The 17,032-nt window shown below is 30.4% G+C and overlaps 2 protein-coding genes across 5 annotated transcripts; both read right to left on the reverse strand.

The window, feature by feature from the left end:
• Positions 1–786: 786 nt before the first annotated feature.
• Positions 787–5,333, reverse strand: Cyt-b5-r (Cytochrome b5-related). Of its 2 annotated transcripts, none has more exons than XM_069119560.1 (6): positions 5,080–5,333; positions 3,735–3,988; positions 3,324–3,591; positions 2,897–3,188; positions 1,616–1,831; positions 787–1,232 (listed from the first exon to the last, which is right to left on the reverse strand). In XM_069119560.1, exons 2-6 carry the CDS (start codon positions 3,963–3,965, stop codon positions 956–958), a joined length of 1,284 nt encoding a protein of 427 aa, XP_068975661.1. In that variant the 5' UTR covers positions 3,966–3,988; positions 5,080–5,333; the 3' UTR covers positions 787–955. The 2 variants fall into 2 exon arrangements, with proteins under 2 accessions (XP_068975661.1, XP_068975662.1); XM_069119561.1 differs by having other exon boundaries at positions 5,291–5,310.
• A 1,954-nt stretch (positions 5,334–7,287) lies between these two features.
• Positions 7,288–16,777, reverse strand: yellow-b (L-dopachrome tautomerase yellow-b). Of its 3 annotated transcripts, none has more exons than XM_069119559.1 (6): positions 15,154–16,777; positions 11,543–11,831; positions 10,853–11,265; positions 10,390–10,567; positions 10,075–10,286; positions 7,288–9,329 (listed from the first exon to the last, which is right to left on the reverse strand). In XM_069119559.1, the coding sequence occupies exons 2-6, from the start codon at positions 11,814–11,816 to the stop codon at positions 9,024–9,026; spliced, it is 1,383 nt and encodes a 460-aa protein (XP_068975660.1). In that variant the 5' UTR covers positions 11,817–11,831; positions 15,154–16,777; the 3' UTR covers positions 7,288–9,023. The 3 variants fall into 3 exon arrangements, with proteins under 3 accessions (XP_068975660.1, XP_068975658.1, XP_068975659.1); XM_069119557.1 differs by lacking the exon at positions 15,154–16,777 and adding an exon at positions 14,335–14,768; XM_069119558.1 differs by lacking the exon at positions 15,154–16,777 and adding an exon at positions 12,722–12,911.
• Between the last annotated feature and the right edge of the window lie 255 nt (positions 16,778–17,032).

The raw sequence follows: 17,032 nt of genomic DNA on the forward strand, positions 1-17,032 counted from the left end.
AGCAACTTTCTTTTATTTTATACCGTTGATTTTCATTCGCTTTCAGGTACATATATACCTATCTGTAATTTTTCATTCATTTCCTTTATATTCGTCATAAAAGTCCACATACACCCCTTATATGCGTATAAAATATCATAGTAAAAATATTAGCTCTACGAATCCTTTTGGCACATTAAGACACACGTTGTCAGAATGAAACACAACTTATTCACTTTCACCTTTAATAGAAGGAAAGAAGTAAAAGTGTATAAAATGTGTTACAAAAATTGCATGCACCTGTTATACCTATATGAAATCATAAAAATAACGTGCTTAATAATTATAACAATATTTTCTGAGGCACCTACGTGAACATCAATAATTCCTTGACGTCGAAAAAAATGTAAGGTTCTGTCATTTATGATGCAACTCTATCCCAAGATTTTTGTTAGTCAGATGTTTTGAGTTTTTAATTCCCTTTAGGAAAATATTAATGACAATTGCATCGCTATGTAGGTATAAATGATATTGTGACAAAGTGCATTTTCAATTTCTTTGGTTAGCCAGATACGCAAAATTCGATAGGTGTTTGTAGACCTTCGCGATTGACCGTATATATAAGATTTAAAATGTAGAAAGGTTCGTCATGTTATATTTGAAAGGATGAAAAGGTAGGAGTTACGAAACAGTTTCAACGTTAAAATTAAGCTGTAGCAAGATATATGTATATAGAAATTATTTAAAATTACGAGAACAACATAGCGCAAGACGACTCGAATCAAACTTAACTTCTTTATGCATTGCTTGTGTTCTATCGAAAATGTATTTCCAAAATCACGTATTTGTTATACGAATTCACTGATTGCTAATAATATACGTGATTAGTGCTTATTTCTTAAGTTAAGTGGACACTGACCCTCCCAAGAAACAAATTATTTTTAATCGTCGCTTTAATCATAGCCTATCCGTTATTCTATCTAATATTCTTTTTCCGTTCTTTACGTAGGATTTGTTTAAATTGTCCCTTTAGAAGCTCCCATTGGGTAAACTTCCTAGTACTAACTCCAAATTCCTTGCAAGTTTGTTGAAAAGCTTTTTCACAAAGTGGCAAGTAACAGTGATCCACTGTTGGCAGAAGATGATGAAGGCCGTGTAATCCGAAGTTAGTCAACACCAGAAAGTCAGAGTCATCGATCACTGTTCGCTCTCTTACGGCATCCAATTCTAACAAACCCCAGTCGAAATCGTTTCTAGAAAATATTATTCGTCTCTATTATTAACTGTTTCAATTGAGAATATTTTTTTTATACGTTCACATTTCTTTCGATTAGAAACTATAATTTTGAATGAACCTATTAACGATAAATATGCATACATATACATACATATAAATAGAATTATTGTGTTGATAAATTTTCAAGATCTATAAGTTGCATTGAATTGATATATACCTCCTATCTTTCTTTAAAAATCTCTAAGAATTTAATCTTGATGAGTAATTTCAAATACAACTTGCGCAACTTATATGTAGTACGATTAAAATATAAAAAATATAAGAATATATGATATAAGAAGATCGATAGAAATAATAGAATGTATATAGCACGTATTACCGATACGTATACAAACGAACCTGTATATGTCGCCATCATGAAAGATATCGGGATGATGATGAGCTGCATTGAAACCGATCATACAAAATATAAAACTGCCTGTTAATGTAATTAATAACCAAAGTTTCACAGCCACAAAAATACTTGGCGCGAGAAAGGACATCGATATGGGCAAAAAGAGAGGTACAGCATCTCGAAATTCGAATTTTCTATATTCGAAGAACACAGAGTAATATCTGAAACGAATATGTATTTATTAATTTTAACTTTTGGCATTTAACGTAACAATATTTCATTTATAATACCATAATCCGACCACTCGAAAAAATAACAAAAATACAAGGTGAATCGGTGCAGATGGCAAAGACGGAAGGTGTAATGGGAAGGTGGTGAAGGGTTTACCAGAAGTTAAGAGTTGATGAAAAGTGTAGTAAGATGACAAGAGAGGGGGCGGGAAGAAGTGAGAAAAGACATTTTTAAAAAGATCTCGCGGAACAACAAGCAATGCAAAGAGAGACAGGAGAAGAAAGAAGAGGGAAGTATAGTGTTTTGGAATATATCAGGCTTATTAGGAAAGAAAAGGATTTCTGCGAATACATAGAAAGGCAAAACGACGTAGATTTAATAAGAACGTGGATAGATGATAAATAATGATAATAAATGGGAGAAGATCACATACGGACTACCTAAAGGCTTTATATGGCATTACCAGTTTACGAAAAGGAAATGGGAGAAGGAAAGACTTATAACAGAAATAATAACTGGAGTAACAGAGAAATGGGAAGGAGAAGTAGTGAGAAGACAGTTAAAAATAAATGAAGTGAGTTGGAACATATGGACGGTGTACCAAAGAGGAAGTATGTCCGAGTTGGAAAGAAAGGTGCAGAAAATCATACAGCAGAAGGAGAAAGTATTGGTGTGTTGATGAAGATATCTAATTGCAAGATTTAGATGTGGAAACGAGCTGAAGGTAATGAGGAAGGTCATGGAGTAGGATAATAAGAAGGAAAAGAAGGAATAAGAAAAGGAGTGAGGAAGATAACCAAAGAAGAGATTTCTGCTGTTGATAATAATTAAATTGGGTACTGATTGTAGAAGTAACGGAAAGTCATCTTCAAACCGCTGGCAGCTACTAGCAAAAGAGTTTCGAATAATAAATACTATATGATATATTGCATCTATTTATGAAATATTTAGCTGCGGAATAAACAATTTAATATTAAGAAATATTATCTGTACGTAATATGCATCGTTGGATTTTGATAAATCTTTAACCCTGATATAAAAAAATAATAACGAACCTTTTGATTGCTTGTGCATAAAAAGCTAAAGCCCAAATGATAGGACTTATCATTTGACTAATGATACCTTTCAGTAATGATTTTTTAGGATCTGGTAACCAAAACACGTAAGGCTCAAGTGAGTATATTTCAAAGTCCCAAAGGGTATTAGGGTAGATGTGGTGACTCATTGCATGTGTTATTCGCCAATCCTTCGACGACATTGTGCTTAAATCAAAGTAGTACATTCGAAAACTATTCCTCATATGAAAATAATTATGAGCAATAACCGTGGTCCACCCGAGAGAAATTCCTGAAATCATAAGTATGTATTTCAATTATAGCATTTTGCATCCAAAATAAGAAAAAGAAGAAAATATCGTGCAAATTATATTTATCATGTAGTAGTAGTTAAAGACTAAAGATGTAATTAAAATATTTGACCAACCAGCAAGCATGATGATTAAATAAGATTGCGTATAAGCTACTGCGAGGCTAAGTAAAACGGTAGTAGTGACAAAAAAATCAGCGAATAAATTTGTTTTTGGCGACGACCGATGAAAATCCACGTCTTTTAGGGCTTCTAATGCACGCTTTTTGAAAGTAGAAAAGAAACCATTCGGTTCAAACGTTAATGGCAGCTTTCGTGGTGAAACTGCCCCTCTTACCAAGTATTTTGGAAGCAATTTCACAGCTTTATCAGTTAGATGATGCGACTGAAAAATACAAATTACATCTATTTAAAATATCGTTTAAAATAACCTGTACCTTGAACTAAATTATGTGACTTATAACAAGAATATATAACTAGAAGAAGAAACTATTGTACCAATTATTGTACTACACGAAAACGAATTACCTCGAAAAGTTCGGTAATATCAGTACCCTTGGTCAGGCGAATCCATTCTGCTCCTCCTGGGTGAAATTTTGCAAAACCTTCTAAATCATATAAATTATTTTGAATCCTCCATAAACCTTCCGCACCGTCTATTTGTCTTCTTGCTTCGAGAAAAGAGTATGCTGTTTGAAGTTTAGCATCCCTTCCAGGAAAATTTTCGAAACCCGGTATTGAACTTTCTAATTTCCGCATTGCTTTCTTCTTTTTTTATTGATCTGTACGATACATAAAATAATTAAATAAAAATTGTAAGTAAGTAAGTAACATTACTTAACATCAAGTAATAACTATAACAGTTGCTTAATCGTGCTTCAGAATATAAATCTAAATAAAGAATATAAGGAATCTTATTAAAACGTGTTATTTATTTCGTTATGAACATTTTAATTTATCCTGCTCCCGTTAAATTTATCAAGTTATTGTTTAAAATCCCATTTACAATCATATCTTAAACTCTGCATTCTGAAAATATCTAAAAGAAGTTAGTAACATTAAATTACGAATTTTATTTAAAAATACATTATTCGAATGTTAAGATTATGATACAAAGTGAGATAGTAATTGCAAAACAAAGTTTTTAGTGTTTCAAAATATTGGTAAGTGAATGAAATAATTTCCAAGAAAGATTGCATAAATGAAACTGCGTGTTTTTGTAAATACTGTATGTACGTAGTTGTTTTTGCGGATTTAGCGATATATTAGAAAATGGGTTAAAATTAGAGGATAATAGGATAGGGTTAGAGGACAATAATTATCGAAGTACTCAGGTCCTCTTAAACTAAATGTTAACATACCTTACAGTTAGTTAAATTTTACACATAATTGATTAAAGCTGGGTGAAGTATTTAATAAATAGTAATGTATCATTCGTTATATAACATTCTATTTCAGATATGTGTTTCGCAATTAATATTACCATTCATATAGGCGACACTTGTCTTAAATTAAAAAATTAACTATCTTATGTTCGTTTCTAATACTAGCAAAATAAATATATCATCAAAGTTTAAAAAAGGGAAAATAGAGGTGTGCGGGTAAATCTGTAAAATAGTGTATCGTTACCAGGGACGGATTTACCATTACGCTAATAAGATTAAAAGGATAATAAACAAATATCAGAATTACATAAAATACATTTGTTCGGGCAGTATTCATTGTAAGTTATATTATATCATGACGAATACTTCACGTTAAGTTTCTAATAAGTTAACTTTACTATGTCTATTAATTATTAGAAATATTTCTAGTTACACATTACTATACAAAAAAAAAATGTTTATCATATTCTCTAATAATTTTTTCATACCAAGGATGTTAATCGTGTATAGAGATTCCTTGTAGAACTTTCTAATATGGTGATTGAATCTTCTAATTTATTTCCAAATAACTTGATGCTGTTTGGGCAATATTTTAATAATTATTGACAAACAACGATACTTATTTCATCACATTACGAAAACGTAACTCACTACACGAAAAAATACTTTATTTTACTGTAACACTAATTAAAACCGAACCTGATTACGTTGTTCAACGGACTGCTTTTAATGAAACAATTTGGAAAGTACTTTTCTTCCTTATATATGCCAAACCAACATGTATTGAGTAGAACCTGAACGACCTAGTACTTTGACCCTACAACGATAGTCAATCCAACAGACGATAACTCTATGACGCATTGTTACTCATTGCAGAATATCTGACGCTTTACACATCAAAATAAGTATGTGTGTATTACATTTTATTTAAAAATTTGACCGGCATTGTTACAATTTTTATAACTGTTAACTCTTTTAACATGAAGTCAAGTGTTTTTTCAGGTTATGAGAAAATTTTGTTTTTTTATAAGCGACGAATTATAAGCGACGAAAATGTGTTTTGCCAGTTATATACAGGATGTACCAGATTTTTTCACAAAACATTCCCATCATATTCCAGAAGTAAAATTAAGAAAAAAATGTTATATAAATATAGGCTTTGAAATGCTTTATTGTAGATTAAATTTATTCATATATTAAAAAGTTATAATGACACGAAATAAAGGACTGCTGTTTCGTCGACCCAGTATGTTGCCCATATCTATTTGATATGCTTACGCAGGCTTTAGTGTTTATTTGCCGAGGTCGTTGATTTGATCAAAACAGTGCGGCAACCCCTTTACCCTCAAAGATGGATAGGTCGAGGGGGATCAATTCCCTGGTTCTCAAGTTCACCAGATATCACTTGAACAGATTTTTACTTACGGTTAACCGTAAAAGAAAAAGTTTACTAAACACAAATTAATACGCGTCGGCAGTTAATGCAAATGATTCATATCGTATTTGCAGCAGTTAAGAGAATGAACAAGAAATTAGTAATGCAATAGATTCTATTTTCCGTAGATGCTAGTCTTCGTATTCGCACTACATTTGGAAACGGAATTATAACGTCAATCGATATTATACATTTTATTCCTACGTGATATCGAACAAAAAATCAGTTCGTTGTTATTTCGTATTTTTGTTATAACTTTTTAACAAAGTATATAAGAGCTTACATCTATATAACATTGTTTCTTATGTTTGCTTATATATTCTTGTAAAGAACTAGGACACCCTGTATCTATTTCTATGTAAAAATATTGCCGGTGATATATACATATGTACATATTATGTATTTAGACATTTTGACCGCTTTCGGAGTAACGGAATATTAATTTTATCAAACTATAGTATAAAATAATGACAAATTAATAATTTGTTATTAGTAATTAGTCTTCTTGCGCAATCAACCGATTGTAATCTTAAATCATCTATTATCATTACCGTTGGAAAGTCGTTCAATATCGAAAATTTTTCTATCAGTTTAAGAAAATCTTCCTTATCTGACTCATAGAAACCAGAAAATGAAGGTATAAGAACCTTTCGTTTATACCGTAATTTTATAATTAAATAACATGAAGTATACGCTATTAAAAATAAATGATTATATACTTTGGAGTTGTATGTTACAAAATGAGCGATATTTTCCAATAAAAACAAGATTAAATAGAAGCTTAAAGTCAAAGTTATTAGTATACCACACAGATTTGTTGACCTAGGATTGGTTTTATAACAAGTTTTTATCCAAGTCGGAATTTTTCTATAATCAACTAATGAAGTAGTAAATTATACACATGTTTACTTGATATGTGATAGTTTATGAACACAAAAAACAATATTATCTACACTGAACTGATAATCGTAAGCTTATCCAAAACTCTCATTGTGTTCTGCCACAACCAGATTTTTCCAATTCAATTAATCGGTATTGAAATGGTAATAGTAATCCTGTCCTGTGGAACTTATTAGTAAGAAAAATTTATTGATGTCAACATTGTAGCAATTTAAAATTCACATGGAATGTATTTAATAGAATACATGAACGATTTATAACGGATTTATAAGCGACGGAAATACGTACCGTAACAATTTTGTCAATGTAAATTACCCTATTGTATTTACAATGATAAAATATAATTACTATTATATAATTTTTCGCTTTATATTAGAATGCGAGGGATGAACAGCAAATATAAAAAGAAAGAAATTATCTAAAATGTTTAAACGTGTTGCCTTCGTGTTTCTATTATATAAATAATAAGAAAAAATAAAATAAATATTTACGTTTCATTTTTTACTTCCTTTTACTTATTTACCACTTACTTGCGAGTGGTACTCAGTGTACATTAGATTTAGGCATATTTTCTCATTTTTGTCTCCCTTCTCATATGATATTCCTAAGAAGAATGGAGTGTTTATAATAGAACTTCGTTTACTTGAACTTGTCGAGGGATAAACAAGCTATATAATTGCAGTTCATATAATAAGAGCTCACCAATTATGTATTATTTTTTGTTCATATAATAGGAGTTCACGTTTAGATAAATGAATTCAATCAGCAAAAGTTCAGTTAATCGGGCATTAATAAAAATTTCGTTCAGATAAGTGGACTTCATATAAATTGAGTTCTACTGTAAATTCAATATATCATATCGAGCATAGTTTGATAAATAATGAGAAGATTATACGATGAACTTCATTATTGAAGATATAGGGTATAATTGTAAATCGTAGTTTAATTCACATGAACTACATTTTATTTACACTAGCAATAACAGTAAAGTCATTGTATCTATATCTGTATTTGCATTTATGTTTATATTTATAATAATTATATTTATATATATTTATTTATTACATTTATAATAATTCTTTCTTTTTACATTAAATATAGCGATATATTTAAATTACTGGCAATTGTAACTCTTACAAAATTAAGTCACAAATTGCAGCCATTATTAATGCCTGTACCATTTCATTAATATCAAATAAGTCTTCGAATTCTAATTATTTACGTTTTAGATGCCAATTACCAATTAGATTTTCTTAATTCTATAATAATTCAGACTTTCTTAAAATTTTCTATTTTCATGAGCATAAACAAAGCAAATCAAGAGCATTGTTAAATATCGAATTTTACAAAATATATATCCGAATCTTTTCAACTGCGCATAACAGATTGTATAGAACGAAGCACATAAACGCTTTTCGAACGTTTGTTAGCTCCATTTATAACAAATTTCTACATGAACTTTTGACGATATAGTTTAATAACTCCATAAAACAGCAGCTGTTCACATTACATTTTTTTGTTTCCGGTAGTTGTAAAATATGGTATAGTAATGTTCCATCCATGAGTTTTCTTATTATTTCTAATTTCTAATTATTTCTAAGAACATAGATAATATAACTAATAATACTATATGATCAGTCGTGTATTTTATAAACTTCATTTTTTAAGTACTACAATCAAGACCTCCAAAAATATTTATATGCAATTCAAATATAATAGGGAAAAACTTGTATGTTGTAGATAAGTTATTTAAGTAATAATAGGAAATATCAATATTCCCATATTCAAGATGATGCGTAAATTATAAATAAAATAGCTCTTTCTGCAAGAACGCATACGAAACGTTACATTAAGGTACATATATTATACAAGAAACTCAATCATATACGACATTTGCAGAAATCGATTATATCATAATACGCAGAAAACCAAGCATAACATTCATTTATTTATTACTTAACCCGTTACCTAAGCATCTCGTTTCAATCTCTTCCTGTTCGTATATAAGCATCGATATTCTTCGAAATTCGAATTCTCGATATTTCGAGAAATGATCCATAAATTGTTACAGTTATTAAAAATGATGCAATTATATTCTCAGATAAATATTCTCACAAAAATTGTTATAACGATAATCAGTATAGAAGTCAATTCAGAATTGTGAACGTAACCGGAATTCTCGGCCATTTTTGGATGTTTAGGATAAACGGTCTGCACTTCTGTCGTAGAATCGTGCGGATTGTTTGTAGTTGAAGATGGATTCATTGAGCAAACAGTTCCTTTTATAGCCTCTTTAACCGAACCCATAACGATTCTAAAATTATAATCTTCAGGATCCAGGCGAGAGTACATAAAAGTAGGCAAACGATCCGAGAGTATCCAAATATTCCCATTTCGATCAATCTAAAATTAACAGGAAGTAAATTAAAAATCGGTATTTAAATGGGTTAGCTTATGATTCAGTACCGAAAAAGATAAAGCGAATATAGTAGAATTTGATGTATTCGAAATAATAGGGACACGCGATTATTTGAATAAGAAAATTTTTGGATAGTGTAACACTCTCTATCTTAAGCTATTTATAAGTATTTTTTTAATACTAAATGAAAATAAATATCAGTCTCAATACATTTTTCTTTTTTCTCAGAACGTAGGTTAAGATTATATAAAGTATATACGTAATAATTTTGCATAATATTATTAATAAAAAATATAGTATAATTTAAAAAAGATGAAAAGGATAACAAAAATATAGTGGGCTAAATCACTTTGTTTTAAAGTTTTGTTTCAAACCTATTCAAAGATAGAGCTGATCTTTAAACACGAGTCTAATTATATATAAATTTATTTATTAATTTTTTTAAACAAATTTCAAGCTCAGCTGCGTGCTTACTCGTATATTCAGTCTATTCAACTTGTGTCGCTATAAGAATAATTCATATCAGCATTCAATTTACTCAGCGAGTAAAAGAATCGAGAAAAAGCAAGAGAATAGACATTCGTAGATAAGTCATAAATTACAGTATCGCAGTTACGTTTTTGAGAAGTTGACGTTTCCAACACGTGTGTAGCTCAAAGTTAATTGTACATACATACATATATGTATACATATATATAAAATTGCATTCTCTATCTAGAAAGTAATTACCTTTAAATCGTTGGGAAAAACCATTGTGACGTTATCTACATAAATAAATCCTTGTTGCTCGATTGTGAACGTATTTTGAGGTTTCCAGCACGCAATAGCATTCAAAACAGCTAATGCATAAAACAGAACTCCGGTGTCTGGATCTAAAAAGCTCACGCTACTTTGACCATTATGTCCGCGAGATCCTAAAGCATGAAATTCATGGAAGTTGTCTGAAACCCATAAAAATCGGATTATAATAAACATTGTGAAAATAACGTGAAACTATAAATGTACTTAACTACGCGTATCCTGACTGAACAAACTTTTAATTACCTGGAGAAGTGGCACGTTCAGGATCTCTTAGTAACTTAGTACTAACTGAAAATTCCATGGTGCTAGAAAGTGGATGGAAATACATTACACTATAGCCATCGTTAGTTGGTGCAAGACCCATACCGAAGAGACCATCGGTCCATTGGAACGAAATTCCCGATACATTGAATTCTTCAGCCTTAAAAGTTACAATGTTAAAAAAATGAGGAATGTACATGACAAATTGGATGTAATTTTTTGCCATGATTCGTATCTTCCGAAATGTCAAAATTATTTAGAATTTTTTAATGAGAGGAATCGGAGTTATCAAAGTAATAATTCTAATTACGCATCTCCGTCTATATGAAAAAAACAACTATGACATATATCTAGTAGTAGTTAACAGGTAGAGAAACATAGATAAGAACTTCATTTTATTCAGAAAAATGATATTAGGTACTTAACGTTAATAAAAGATACTAACTTGAGAATCTGGTTGAAAGAAATGATGTTTAAGAAGCCACGAATTTTCCGACTTCCACGAATAAACTACGAGTCCAGGACCACCCAAGTCAGCTAGATAAGCAAAAGTATCTTCGCAAGAATAATCTTCGACGGCGATATTTGCAAAAAGAGAGTCAGGTGTTTTTTGATCTTCCGGAATAATGAATTTTCGGAGTAAACGATCGTCTGTTAAGTCGTAAATGAGTAATGCTGGTGGAGCTTGCTGTTCTGGACTATCCAAAATATCAGTAAATCCTGTATCAAGAACCCATAGTCTGTCGCAGCGATCTGCACGAATTCGAAACGTTGAAATGATCTCTGGGACGTTTCCAGCTCGATATTGATGCGCCTCCCAAGAAGGATACGGGATTAAACTAGGAGACTCGCGTGTATCTAAAATCATTATTTTCGACTCACATTTATCATACGACTAATACGGAGTACGTAATCGAAAACATAAGATAAATAAAGCAATAAGCATATTTTCTTAAAGAATAATGATTTGTTTAAACAATCTATCTATTTATACTGTTGCCTGTAATAGAATACTTCGGAGTTAGAGTTATTTAATGACTAGACGATTTTTATCGTTTTAAAGTCATTTGGCTAAGCCCTATTCACTAAAGCTTAACATCTGTGTAATATATGTCTATCCATCGATGGTAATTACCGTTAATGTAAAAGTAATTCAAGCTAGCAACTACACCACGTCTCCATCTTGGCACAGTAACGAAGATCCTAGTATTTGTAATCTCAAGGCCAAGGGGAAGATTATCTTCCTGCTTGTATTCTGGGAATAGAAGTTCGGTATCGTTACTTGGCCATTCATACTCAAGCTGTTTCCATTGATAGGCCACACGAAGTTTATCACTGGCTACAACCATTATCCAAAAGTAACTTTGAAGTAGTGCGTTGAGAAGAGATAAAGTCGATTTCCTTCGCATTTTGATTTCCTGATTCTGCAATTAGAATAGACCTTTGCCTCGTTGACACTACAAATTAGCATTACGATAGAGTTAATGAATACCGCATATAAATTATCAAAATTATAATTGCAAATTTTTGTTAAATGTAAAGTACCATCGCATAGATGAAAAAAATGTTACCGATCTAACATCGCAACTAGAACCGTACGCATTTCACAAAATCAATATATTTACATTCAATCTCGGCTACTAAAACTTCTTATTGATTAATATACAAAATGTTTCACTTTTTTCGGTCAAATTTTATGTTTGTATATACATGTGTTACATACATAATGTTATCGAAGACTATTACGAAACTAAACTACACCATTTGACATCCTTCTTTCTTTTCTTCTCCGTTTCTTAAATCACGTGTACATATTTACTAAGATTTCGAACATAAGGTATATTTAATTGGAGCATACTAATATTAGTATACTAATATACGTAATGCTTTTCACAAGTAAAACATTCCTCAAAATTGAACGGTCCAGAAATTTGTCTGTAATTCTCTGAACGGGAGTCTAATTTGTCATGTTATTGATGTACATATATATATTGATACTATTGATAATAAACTATATATTGATGCAACAATATGACAGAGGTATAAGAGAATGTTACAACGCAATCGTGTAAATCGGAAATCATTGTGAACAATATTATATTATGTAAGCACTAATTACGATAAAATATTACATAAATGTTAATTACATCGCTGATAGCTACTGATATCAGAATCAGAATGCTATAATAATCAGAATGTGCCGCAATAGAAAAATATTTACGACAATAAAAAATAGATCTTCAGTACGAAGAATTGTATTTATAAACATAGAAGTTGAATAAAGCTATCAAAAAATGAAATTAATTTCTTGTACCTTCGACAAAATGAATATCCAGAGCGATATATCGAAGTTATCATATATATTATTTCAAAATCTTTGTAATAGATCTAATATATTAGTAACTTTTAAACAAAATTATAAAATAAAATGTGTTTCTTCGAAAACTTTCCAGCAGATGCATAAATGTCTGATGTGATTCCCTCCAACTTTCATTGCTATTTATCTGGATTAATATTTAAATACTTGATTAATAGGCACTTGATTGAGTACTTAAGTAGTCGTTCTATAATAAATGAGAAAGAAATATATGTAATAGATTTATTTCTATGAGTAAACTTCATCTTTCTTTAAATATTTAGGAAATTTGATATACATAACTACATGCATACTATAGATATTAGGAAAATTAACAATATGACACTAACAACCAGAACTTACATCTTTAATGCCATCATACTTTCTATCGTACAAGCCAAATAATCACACGGTAGTAAAGTGGGTCAACAAACTGGCTACATTTACCGTGAGTTAGAAAATTTTCACAGTTTTAGCTACTTCTACAATGTAATTCTGTACATTTTTAGTACAATTTACCTAAATATATACTCTATTGTAATTGATACTAAACTAAATTTGAAAAACTAAATTTTCTGCTAATCATAATCCCTAATAATGAATTAAGCATTGAAAGTAAATGAAAAGCTAGGAATCATATAAAGAAGTAAGGAAGCTACATTTACGCGTTGTAAACTTTAAATATTATAATCTTTTCAAAATTATTCTTTGTTAGTTAACTTGATAAATATGTAAATCGTTCCTTTCAAACACGTTTGCTCCATTTTTCTAATACCGATAAAATTACTTGACAGTATCGAATGCTTAATTTATTTAAAAGATTATGTTATTTTTTGGAGAATATTTAGCGAGTAAGTAAGAAACGCAGATCTAATATATTTTTCTGTATTTTCAATATTACTGTCATATAAATTTAAATTTTCGTACGACATCATTAATTTCAATATCCTGCGTATACAAAATCGTGATCTACATATTTTCAATGAACAGTCTCGGTTTAAATAGTTGGAAAAACAGAAAAGTTTACTCATATACAATCCAATTCCTAAGGCCTTTGAACTATAAGACATGTTCTATTTTAACAAAACTGTTATGTTCATGTAAATTATAAATTTAACATCGCTTGTGCCGTTTAATAAAATCATTACTATATCACAATGCTATACTTTTTTTAGCACATAAATATTAAGTTGAGTGATATTTCTATATATCTTTGTTTGGAAGCAAAAATATGATAATATAAATACATCAAGTATCATAAAGATGTTTTAAGTGTCAATGTAAATTTGATAGGAGCGTCAAGTTTTTACAAGAAACATTGTTCCAATAAGACTTTCGGCAGAGTGAAATCAAAAATGTGGTTATACTTTAAACTGTCAATTAGTTTGTTACGCAAGTACTTGTTATTCGCAAAAAGTTTAACGTTCGAATGTCTTTTCAAGGAAAATTTTGACCGTACTTAGATAGTCAAAATAGAATAGTACAAAATTATCAACAACAAAGCATTATTAATCAATCACTGTTTTCTTTTTGTTATACACGTTAATTGTTCACATTGTTCATTTATTTACCGTTTCCCTGTCGTTCCAGTTGAGAAATGTCGCGACAGACTGAAACACGCAAAGTACTATCGCGTCGACAACACGCGACAAACTAACATAAGGATTCGTCCGAGAAATGAAAGAGACGTTCTCCCGCAATACCGTTTCGGTGCCGTTCAAGGCTTGCCGATTATTCATCCGCTGGACAAACTTGTTAAAATACCACGATTCGTCGTCGTTCTCCGCTAATCCATTACGTAGCTATGTAGTATAAAAGAACAATAACTCAACTTAAGAAAACTATAGGAAAGTGTCCGGTAGCCGTTCATTCGTATCACTATGTGGATCATACTTATGTAAGTTTGCAAATCGAGAAGCGTTTATAGTCGTAGAAGCATATATTTCACCAACAAATATAATTTACAGAAAAAGAAATTTAGCTCGGTTACGAATATTATTATCACTAACCAAGCTTTTATCCTCTAATAAATTATTTTTCACATTTTCAGTGCGAAACAAATTTATATTAAAAATTATAACGAGATGACGAATAATCAGAATACAATTGACGATAGAATGTAATTTTCCTATATCTCATTTTAAATACATACTTCAACTCGAAATGTGTAATTTAAGAATAATCTTAATTATATCGTACAAATTATAAAAAATATTTCAAATAAATATTGCTTGTTCTTCAGAAAATCATATTTAAATATTGTTTCAATGAAAAAGTAATGAAAAATAGCATGCTTTCTACTTTCTCAAACAACAATACTTTAGGTGCAGAATTGCAACTTGAAATGGATTATTTAGTATTATCAACTCAAGAAACATTGTACAACTTACCTTTTGTGCCTTTTTAAGACGTTCCACTTTCCACGCGTTTCACTTTTCCGATTTTTTTAAAGAAGATTTAAGGAAATTTATTTCGAAATACTTTCGATACATTTCGTTGTAACACATATAAACACAAAATTTTTTTTTTGGTCGACTTTATAGCAGTAGTTCAAACATAATTTACTAAACGATTGTGTCTTTTTTAAATATATCTACCATTTAAAAAAAGTTATATAAATAAATGAATAAACAGAGAAATTTTAAATAAAGCAAGAAACTGATAAACCTATAAAAGTTTGTATCGCGTCAGCCAACAATAATAAGAAAATATTACGAAAGTGAATAGAAAATACGACATGGCAGATTTCTCATAAGGTAACAAAACAAAGGAGAGAAAAGTAATATAAAATGAAATACGAAGTGTGAAATAAAACTTAATTGTAAACTGATTTATCGCTAAGTTAGTTAGTTCACTTCCCTTTGACGTAAATTCCAAGTGAAAGTTGTTAGAACGGCTGAACTGAAGATTGTATGCAAAGCATTTTCGTAGACAATTGCTCTTCTCCGTGAGACTTCTCTGTTATTTATGTTTTGATCAAGCATCGATTAATGCACCAACGACGTAACATGGTTTACACACGTTCATGTGTTTCCTAATTACGCTGCTGGTCAAACTCTGTAATTCTACAAGTGCATCCTTTGATGAAAGAATGTGATGACGATAATAACACCAATTATACTACATTGAAACAATCAGGAAGGAAGTATATGAAAAATTAAATCGAAGATAGAACAAAATCTTTTTAATAATGAAAATAAGCATTTAATTCTTAACTCTTCTAGAAAATTTAGCTTCTATAAGATTACTGGTGAAGAATCTATAACGATCGAAACAATTTCGCTAATTAGAAAATTCGTTATATCATTAGACACAACTATGGCTCCTGCACACTCACACAACATGCATTTTTATAGCCTTTAAATAATACACTCGCTCTCTAACGCTGGTACTCGATTCCTCTTAACAGGTTTGACTAGGCATCGTGCTGAGCGAGCAGTTGCGCGATTTCGAGGTCGATCGAATGCTCCGTATTATACAGCTTGCTTTCACTTTCACGATCGCTTACACCGTAGATGGTTTTACATGACAACACGGAATATGCAACGATATTATGCCCTTCTAACACAAACATTGAAGATAATTTTCTAATGCCATTTTCTTGATCTGTTGTCACTTTCTATACTACTTTTATCATTTCAACAGTTTTCAGTTCACAAGATGTAGCATGTACTCTACAGGTGATTTTCAGTAAAAAAAAGGAAAATCACGTATACTATACATTTTTTTATATAGCAAAAGCTTATCCATGTAGGATGCAAGATCCATGTAGCTCGATTAATCAAGTAGTTTGGAGATTTTACACGACTGACAACTTTCATTATTTCTCTATTTATACAAATTCGCAAATTTCATTGGAACCGAAAATTTTGATAGGTTCTCTGTACAAGTCAATGGATAGAATATAAAGTAAATTACTTAAGTTAAAAAATTAAAGTCGTAATCGACAACTATCGAATATTATCGCTGTTTATTTCTATATTAGAATATCCCAGAACATGGATACTGATGTACTTTTTTATATTTACATAATCCAAATACATCCATAGATATATGTAAACAGCTGCTATTTGCAGCTGCAAACTTGAACGAAACTATCACTTTATAATTCTTAAGACTGCAAGCCCTTAAGGTAAGGTGTTCGTTACTAGATTGAAAAATATAAAAGAAAAGGAACGCGTTAACACGATTAATATCATCGACTTCTTAGTTTGCTCAGTGTGCCATATAATTCTTACTACGAAAGAAACGAAGAATCATAATAACTGT

The sequence above is a fragment of the Bombus flavifrons genome, chromosome 9 (assembly GCF_040668555.2).
Source record: "Bombus flavifrons isolate JBK064 chromosome 9, iyBomFlav1_principal, whole genome shotgun sequence".
Taxonomy (NCBI): Eukaryota; Metazoa; Arthropoda; class Insecta; order Hymenoptera; family Apidae; genus Bombus; species Bombus flavifrons.